This window comes from Lactuca sativa, chromosome 5 (assembly GCF_002870075.4).
Source record: "Lactuca sativa cultivar Salinas chromosome 5, Lsat_Salinas_v11, whole genome shotgun sequence".
Taxonomy (NCBI): Eukaryota; Viridiplantae; Streptophyta; class Magnoliopsida; order Asterales; family Asteraceae; genus Lactuca; species Lactuca sativa.
The window spans coordinates 200,741,989-200,752,183 of NC_056627.2; the positions used below are offsets into that span (position 1 = coordinate 200,741,989).

Consider the following 10,195-nt stretch of genomic DNA (forward strand, 5'->3'; position numbering starts at 1 on the left):
TCTCTTAAGGTCTGAAAGGACAGCTAATCTCAGCCAAGTCGCATCATGCATCACTTTGGGGTTTTGGGGACAAGAAATGGTGTCAAAACTTCATAACACCAAGATCTACACAAAATAGATGTCAAGCAAGAGACTTTATACCTCAAAAGGGCTCCAAAAGATGATGCCTTCCCAGATCTACGAGCTCCAGCCACCCAACTCCTTCCTTGACAACTTCTTCTTTCTTCACCTAGGATCTCCTTTGCCAAACCAAGCTCCCCAAGGTCAAATATCCATAACAATGGAAGAAGAACGGCTACTTAGGGTTTTTGAGGGTAAGAGGGCAGATACGGAGGCTAGGGTTGGAACTATAATGTTCCTTATATAATGGCTGACCCTAAAATTAGGTTTTCTAGACACTGGACGTACGCTGGGCGTACGCCCCCAACACCCGCATTCACTTAACCACTCTACTCTGGGTGTAACCTAGCTTACACTGGGCGTACCCAGCCAATTACATGCATGCACTCCATGCATGCCTAGGACCCCTTTGCCAAATATTTCCTTTAGGGACCATTATTGACACTATCTTCAAAGTGTCATAACTCCTTTATTCTAAGTCCGTTTCCGATGGACTTTATATCCACGAAAAGGTGGCAAGAAGCCCTATGCTTTTGGCAACACACCCCGACCCGAAACCTTCCTGAATAAAACCCATTGCCCATAAAAGACCGAAGCGCCCTTACTCTTGGTCTCGGGGATCTAGAAATAATTACCCTTAGAACGGGGCGTTACACATTGATTCGAAATATCGGGTTGTCACACCTATTAACTGTAGGATCAACAGTCATAGTAATTATAACTGATGTGGTTGTAGTAGTTGTAGGATATGTATTAGAAGGTGTGAAAGTAAGAGTAGATTGAGATAATGATGCAATAATAGGATGAGTGGTAGGATGAATATTGGGTGATTGTGAGAGATTAATAATACGATGTTCAAGAGCAGTTTTGAAAATACCATGATGAGTTCGATTAGGAATGGATGAAGTGGTAGTTGTCAAAACAAAATATACCTTCAAAGTTTCTGATACCTTTGGTTGCTCAGGGGCTATCAAAATCTTATATGTCTTGGGTTGCTCTAATGACTTCGCAGTGTCATCTTCACCGTGAACATCAATATCCATGTGAATATCACTAATTGTAATTTCATCTCCTTCCTCATTCACTTCCTTTTCATCAACAATCAAAGGTTTTGCTTTCTTCAAGCTCTTTTGTTGTTTCTTTGGCTTTATAACTATAAACGTTTCAACAATTTTTGCCTTTTGTTTTCCACCCACACCAATACGTCTTGTAACCAAATTAGCATAAAAAATCGCTTGCAAATATGCAAGAATATACCTTGAACCAATCTTTGGAAGCAAATTCTAAAGAGAAATAATTAGATTATATAAAGGCACTTTATCAAGCATCACGTCGAAAATCGGGCCAACGTGTGAAAAGTTAGTATCAGCTGGAAACACCAGATTCGCAACATTAAGCTTCAGAATCTATGCAATGTTCACATATTTCATTTAGGGGAACTTGTAGTGGTCTTTGGCATTCTTCACTACAATTGACCAGAACCTTGCACAAGAGATTCCGCTGTCCTTTTATGAAGAAGAAGGGCTCACACTTAATTATGCCTACAAAACATGACCTAAGTCAATTTTGTCATCAGTGTAAATCCTATACATCAAAGAAAGTAACATCTTACTAAAATTATCATACATCATAGCTCTTTTAGAGAAACACCTAAAGAAAATAGTGAACACTGCATTCCACATTATTGGCAAGCATGTCTTTTTGAACTTTGATAATTAAGACATAATTGGTGTGTATCCCATTTGATGAATAACTTTCAACATATTTGCAGATGAAAGAAGATCAAAATATAAAAAGAATCACCAACAGATAATCCTAGAATTTTGTAGAAACTTGATCGAGAATTTGTTGTCTTGTTCCCTTGAATCTCAAAACTTATAGTATCTTATGATTTGTTGTAGCTTGCAGTTGACTACACCAAAATTAATGCATAAATAGGAACTTTAAAGTGAGTAAGAGCTTTCTTCAAAATCGATGCATTGATGATAAGAAATCTCCCTGTGTGAGCATTCATGATATGAAATCAATTTGGTCCCAAGCAAAGATCTTTTCCTTCGACATGAAGAGTTGACCCTATAGTGCTGATGTCGTTTCCCGCTGAATTACAATCACAAACTTGTTAAGAAGCTTATGATGGGTTTCATTATGAAAGCTATATAAATAGGATTCACGATGCTCTCACACATATATACATATCCAAATAAGAATAGTGATATGCATGAAAATCCTTGAATGATCAATGTAATCAATTTCAAATAGATGTCAGAAAAATTTGAGTGATGTAAGGACAAACCCAATGCACCCCTGCTGTAATAATTAGGACCAATGAGTAATCTCATAATCCCAATGTGAGTAGAGATGGGTGGCTCCACGGTCTCTGTCGATGTGGCCTATTGGGAAGAAACTCTTGGAATTTAGGAGTTTCATTAAGGCGTCACAACAAGAGGACTTAAGAGACTTTAGACAAACATCATACTTCTAGAGACATTGAGTGTTCATGGCATTGCGAAACTATAAAAATTTCCCGTCAATTCAACAAGTTTCAGTCTAGAATATTGAGTATTCACCGTAAATTCCTTATATTTGATGAATGAAATCACCAGAAAAGAAAAATATTTTTGGGCTTTTTCAAATATTTTAAAGAAAAAAAATATATTTTTTTGGATTTTTGAAATTTTTTAAGAAACAAAACTTTTTTTTGGATTTTTCAAAATTTTTAAGAAAGAAAAAATATTTGGGTTTTTGAAGTTTTGAAAAAACAAAAATTTAAGACTCTAATGGACTACAACAGCTCGGTGTCCATCGTAAATGAACATTAAACTAAGAATAAAAAACAAATAAATAGACTACAACACGTTCTGATGGATCAGATCCCCTAAAAAATTAACACTAACCGCATAAAGTGAAATCGACGCATAAGATAAAAACAATGAAATTTTACCTACTCCGATATGTTCTGATGCCTCAGAGCCCTTCGGAGTTGAACAATAAACACTTTCAGTTTGCTTTAGGAAAGGATTAAACTTCAATCACTCCAAGTCCTTAAAGAATATGATAAAAAAAAACAGCTTCAGGTAATGCCTTTGTGAATATATCTTCAAGTTGATCCGATGTTTTAACAAAATGAATCTCAGCATTTCCATCTTCCATATGATCCTTGATAAAGTGATATCGTAGTGTGATATGCTTCGTTTTTGAATGTTGATGGTGTTGTGACAAATTTTGATAACACTTTCAAAGTCACAATATAGAGGGATCTTCTTCATATTTATGGCGTAATCTCTTAATTGGCTTTGAATCATATGATTTGAGAAGTGCAAGTAGCAACATCGATATATTCAGCCTCTACAGTAGAAAGTGAAACACACGTTTGTTTCTTAGATTTCCAACTAAAAAACATACCATCCAAGAATTGACACCCTCCAGTTGTGCTTTTGCAATCAAACCTACATCCACCAAGATCATCATCAAAGTATTCTTGCACAAAGAAACTCGTATTAGCCAAACATCACAATTCTAAGGAAGTAGTTTTGCGAAAGTATCAAAAGATATTCTTCACAACCGTCATATGTGGTTTTGGATTCGATTAATACATAACACAATAACAAACAAAAAAAAAATATGATATTAGGTCTACTAGATGCAAGATAAAGTAAGGCCCCAATCATACTACAATACAAGGTGATGTCTGCAACTAGTTTGTCAAGTGGAGGTGTTAGCTTCATTCTGAATGCTATCAGTGTTTTGACCTTAAAATCACCATTCGTTCCAAACTTTGTCACTAAGGTCTTTGTGAAGGCTTCCTGATTTATGAAAATTCCCTATCTACTTTGTCTTATGTTTAAACTAAGGAAAAGGATAATAGGACCCATTAAGCTCATTTCAAATTTAGTTTCCATTAAACTTCGAAATTCAGCAGTCAATTTAATATTTGTCGAACGGAAATAATGTCATCAACATAAATTTGAACAGTCAGATGTTCCCTAATTTTTCGAAAGAAAGTCGGATCAACCGAACCTTGTTAAAATTTTGACTATTTAAGAAAACGAGTAAGAGTTTTATACCACACCCTCGGAGCTTATTTCAAACCATAAAAACCTTTATCAAGACATAACAATGATCTGGATATTATTCATTCACAAGACCTGGAGGTTGTTTAACATACATCGTTTCTTCAAGCTCTTCATTCATAAATGCACATTTAACATCCATTTGAAATACTTCAAAGTTCTTGTGTGCAACATAAGCTAAGAAAACACAAATGACTTCAAGTCTCACAACACGAGCAAACATCTCTTCGTAGTCAATGCCTTCTTCTTGACAATAGCCCTTCATAAAGAGCCTTGCTTTGTTTGCACTACATTGCCTTCTTTATCCAACTTATTTCCGAAAACCCATTTTAGACTTACAACAGAAGCCTTTGGAGGTGTTGGAATTAACCGCCAAACTTTATTTCTTTCAAATTCATTCAACTCGGCTTGCATTGCTTCAACCCAATCGAAATGATCAAGAACCATTTTCAATGTCTTTGGTTAAATTTTGGAAATGAATGAGTGAAACATGCAACATTCATGTATGTTTAATAAAGCTTGTCTCTCCTTTTGTTGTGCACATGTCAATATATCAGTTGATGGATTACCGATTACTTGAGTTTTTGGATGATCACTTGTCCATTTCACCAATGGAGGATAACTAGAATCATATTCTGTCAGAATTAACTTCTTCAGTTTCAAAATAATCACTATTATCTTCATTGGTTAGATTCTCCCCCCTAGACATTAGCATCACCATTTATCAGACTCATCCTGGATATTTGCATTGGCCATTTCAGTTTGAACTTGCTCGGGAAAAATCCCCCACCCCCACCCCCCCCCCCCCCCCTCCCCCAAAAAAAAAAAAAAAAAAAACACTTGCCATCAGTATTGATAGACCCTCCCCTTAACAACATGTTAAAGATTTTGGTTAAATCCAAATAGGTATTTTATGGTATATCCATTTATGAATTTCCATTAGTCTATATAACTTGAAACCAGTTTCGGATTAAATAACATATTCGAACAAAACGACAAGTTTTTTAAACTTGATTACAACTTTTTATTAGCTTTTTTTTTCAAGCTTTTTAAACTTTTTTTTCTTACATTTTTCGACTTTTCATTAAATTATTTATAATGTCTTAAGATTTTAATTTTTTACCATAATTTACATATGTTTTCATGATTTTTATATTTTATATTACTTTTTTTTTCAAATTTTCTTTAAAGTTTTATAACGTTTAAATTTTTTATCTATAGTTTTTCATGGTTAACATATTATTTTTACAAAAAAACGTTACAAATTTTTTTGCAAAAATACATTCCAAAATTGTAAAGAAATTACAGATTTGGATGATTTGGTTTTTAAATGAATTACAGATTCCGATAATATGTTTTATTTTTTTTAATTTTTTTAATTTTTAATTTTTAATTTTTTTATAAAACCGAATTAATGGAGTGCCAAGTGCCAACATTTACATCCCAAAACTAAAGCGGCTAAAACGTTTTTATTGTCTTGTCTTTCCCAAAATTTTAGAAAAACTAACACACATTGTTTTATATTCTATTAATATAAACCAATAAAACGTAAAAAAATAAAAATAGCTACTTTGGAAAAAAAAACGTCAAACTAATAAATGTTTTATATTATATTAATATAAACGAATAAAACGTAAAAATAAAAATAAAAATAACTACTATAATAAAAAACGTCAAATAATGCATTCGGAAAAACACCATTTTTTCTCAAAACAATAAAAAAAATAATAAGATAATACTATATAATAATTGAATTAAAAATAAAAAACTACAAATTATATCATTAAAAAAAAAAAAAGGAAAAATAAAAGATGATTTAAGTTGATTGGACTTTCATCACATAAAATCTTCTTTTAAGATACCATTTTTATATAGGTTAATTCTATATGTACTCTAATTGATTGTGAGTGAGTTAGTATGTGTTTAACCCTGTTTTGACCTTTGATTTGAATGAGGGGATATATATGGTAATACTATTTATATATTGTTTTATTGATCGAATGACAGGTGGATAATGGTTATTCACCCCACTCACATCCCAACCCATCGATGTTGAAGCCATTCCCAACGACGTCTAAAGTCATCGCCTTTCTGGACAAGGTAACCTTGCAGAGCTGCCATCACTACCTGTGTTCTTAAACCATTTGTGTTGTGAGCCGCCATCGCCACCATAGACTTGCACCGAAACCTAACACTGTCTGAAACCCTAACTATCGCCACCTCCATTCGAAAAAAGCTTAGATCTCAGGTGATGGTTTTGTATATCTGCAATGGTGGTGACTGTTCAGGATGTAGGGATACAACAGTGATCTAGAGTTTGGGTTTTGAAAATGGGGACGACGATTAGGGTTTAGGTCTACCCCATCTCTTCTTCTTCACCAACTATTCGAACATGCTAGCGATGAGTGGTGACAAATCCTTATCGCATCTTCAACCATGGTTGTCGATCTATTATTTCTTTTTTTTTTTAGTCCAGATTTGTTGAGAGAGAGAGAGAGAGAGAGAGAGAGAGAGAGAGAGAGAGAGAGAGAGAGAGAGAGAGATGGGTTTTTCCTTTTCAGTCCACAATCGTGAGAGATGTTTTGAAGTTGCTTGTGTATTGAAGCTGGTGACCGATGATAGTGGTGATTGTGTTGGTGAAAATGATAAAAGGATGAACCATGGAAGTTTTAAACTAGCAAAAGACTTGTTTGAGTTAATTTTAAAATATAGAGATTAACAGTGTAATAAGATCTCAATAAAATAATAAAACAAATTACACTTCATTTATAAAAATATTTAGTTTTAGAAATCCCTATATTTTGCTTGCAAAAAATCCACTACACCCGGTTGACTTTCTATCAAAGGTCAAAAATTCCACTTTTTTGCAAATTTTTCAAAAAGTTTCTACCGTATTACTTTCTGTCAACCAAATAAAGCAATGACTTTATTATGAGCCAAGAATTTTTCTAGGAATTTTCCTATTTCCATGTAAGCCCTTCGCGATAATCCAAAAATTCCTTGTGTTGTGAACAATCACGATGTATCTAGAATCCTAACATTAAAAGGTGCTTCATCACAATCTTTTACCTCAAAGTCTTCTGGTTTTTCTTGAAGAACTTTCACATCATTACAAGAAAGAGTAGAAAAGAATGTAATGAAATTCTAGGTTTTCAGCCTTATGTATGAATAATGTCGTCAATGATGATAAACTTTTAAACAGAACCTTAATCAATAGAAATCCTGGCAAGAACACACCCCATTCTTAAAATGATGAAATCGATTCGGATCCTTTAATATAATCTCTCTCCCGACTACTTTTGATATATATTTTACAGCCTCATGACACCTATGACAAACACGAAGATTTTTGGTGACACGAACTGTAGTCCCACTTTTTGTACTGATCAATCCAAAAGAAACCGCCAACAACTCACTGTGTCCAATCGGAACACACTCTCTCTCTTCATCCACATCATGAAAACTAAAATCTTCATTAATTTCTTCAAAATTCTTCATCAAACTCTCCAACTCCCAATATATCCCTTCTGATCTTGGATGAGAGACATCCCCTGTCTTAAACACATGAACTTTGTTCCTAAACTCTATCCAGCTATACGCAGTCTTTGGTTTCAAATCCATGTCTCTTATAGTCTCCCTCCATCTATCCACCATTTTCTGTTTATGTTTCCCTCCATTTTGTGCATACCAATTTGACATTAAAACATAGTTGTCTGCATTAAGAGGCTCTGAATCACACAGCTGCTCCACCAATCTTTTCCCTGTGGTTATCTCTTTATGAATCCTGCATCCATCTATCAATGCTCTGAGCACTTCTGGATGCTTTTCTACACCGTGTTCTTTCACAAAAGCTTTTGCATCATCGAGTTTTCCAGCACGTGCCAAAAGTGCAGCCATTAAAGCATAGTGAACAAAATTAGGTGACTTTATACAGTTGAAATAATGAATACCCTTTTCGACATTGAGAGAAGTGCAACAAGCGTGGAGGGATGTGACATAGCTTATTTCGTCTGTATCTGATTTTGGAACTTTGTTGAACAAATCAACTCCAAGATCGCCTTCACCGTGTAAACTGTAGCCCATTATCATCACTGTCCATGAAACGATATCTTTGGATTTTGTTCTTGAGAATATCGTTGAAGAATACTCCAAGTTTCCAGATTTTGCATACATGTCGATCAGTGCGTTGTTGAGTTTCAGGTTTATGGGAATTTTGTTCCTGATCAAGTACCCGTGGAGTTCTCTTCCGTTTTTATGAGCTGCCATTCTTGCACAGGCTGGGAGTATGGTGGAAACTGCTACTGCATCTGGTTTTATTTTGTCCTCGTTCACCATCTTTCTGAAGAGTTTTAGCCCTTCGTTTATCTCTCCGTTCTTCACGTACCCTTGAATTATGGAAGTCCATGAAATGGCATCTCTTGATGGCATTTTATCGAACAGGTCACGGGCATCTTTCATGCTGCCACATTCCATGTACATTTTTACGAGGGAATTGCTCACCAAAACATCCAACTCTAATCCATGTTTTCTAGCCGTGTCATGAATGTTCCTACCACTTATCAGTGATTTCACAAGAATGCAGGCGCTAATCGCTGTCGTAAGTGAAACAGCATCAACCTCAGCACCCGATTTCACCATCTCATTGAACAGGTCGATAGCAAATGCAGGTTTATTTTGCTTCATATACAACTTCGCCAACAATGTCCAGGATACAGCAGAACTCGTCTTCTTTTCAGAATTATCAAGAATCCATTTTGCAGCATCGACGCCATCGAGATGCCCATACAATTCAATCAGACTACCAGTCACATAGATATCATTACAGACACCAAGCTTCATTGCCTGACAATGGAGCTGCTTCCCAAGTGACAAGCTACCGGATAGCCTGGACACAGATAAGATGCGAGGGAGAGTGTGTCGATTAGGTCGGATGCCACGAGTTAACATTTCTTGATACGTCGTCACGGCCTTGTTGTAATTCAAATTTCCTAAATGGGTTTGGATAACATTGTTCCAAACCAAAGAATCTGCTGACACAGGCATTCCGTCGAATACTTTGTGGGTCGATGCCGATTCAGTAGATTTCAAAGCACATGTTCGTGAATTATAGTGGTTTACTCTTATGTGAATCGTGTGCTTACTTGGTCGATTATGCATTTCGAGGATGCTCATAGCTTGAATCGACGAATAAATCACATCCATTTCCTTGCAGATTCTACGACAATGTGAATGTCCCCCTGATATGCTTCTAAAAGCTTAGGCCAAATTGTTCAAGCTTGATCGACCAAGATAGGACATCCGATTCAAATGATAGAACTGATAAAGTTCCGTTTTGCATTTTGACCCGTAAACTTAATGAAATGATGGCTATGTCCTTTATTTTAAAAAATGTTTTCACCAAAGTCTTATTAAAGATAAAATTATAACTTTTTTCTTCTTAGGGAAACTGAGCAATTTAATTCATATAAATGCATCTTTTGATCAAAATAATCAAATTTATATTTTATTGTTAAAAATACTACTTAATCTCGAATACTACGTTCTAGACATAATCGGAGGTACGGGTGCAAACGAGTCAAACTACTTGTAAGTTCATCTCGACTCGTTAAAAATGCGACTTGAAACCTATTTTAAATGTGCCCGACCCAAGCTTTAGCTTAATATTAAGCTTGTTTATAAACCAGCTCATGCTCAAGTCTATGTCACTAAGCTTGATTAGGCTCGCGAGCCTAAACAAGCATATATGTAATATAATTTATTATTATTTTTATATATTAAAATAAACACATATATGGGGAATTAGGGATTTAAGGTATTAGTAAACGAATTTCTTAATGAGTTTGAACCGCGCTTAAACTTATTTACGCACATTAGACTAAAAACGAGTCGAGCTCTAGCATGAGCCGAGCTTGTATAATTATTTACAAGCTCATGCTGAGCTCAATACAATAAAGCTTAAATCAAGTCCAAAACAACCCCAATTTAGATCGTTGTTAGTTCGTGTT

General features: G+C 35.0%; 1 protein-coding gene across 1 annotated transcript; it reads right to left on the minus strand.

The window, feature by feature from the left end:
- Positions 1 to 7,213: 7,213 nt before the first annotated feature.
- On the minus strand, positions 7,214 to 9,505 carry LOC111919904 (pentatricopeptide repeat-containing protein DOT4, chloroplastic). The gene has a single exon (XM_023915458.3). It carries the CDS (start codon positions 9,390 to 9,392, stop codon positions 7,401 to 7,403), a length of 1,992 nt encoding a protein of 663 aa, XP_023771226.1. The 5' UTR covers positions 9,393 to 9,505; the 3' UTR covers positions 7,214 to 7,400.
- Positions 9,506 to 10,195: the final 690 nt, after the last annotated feature.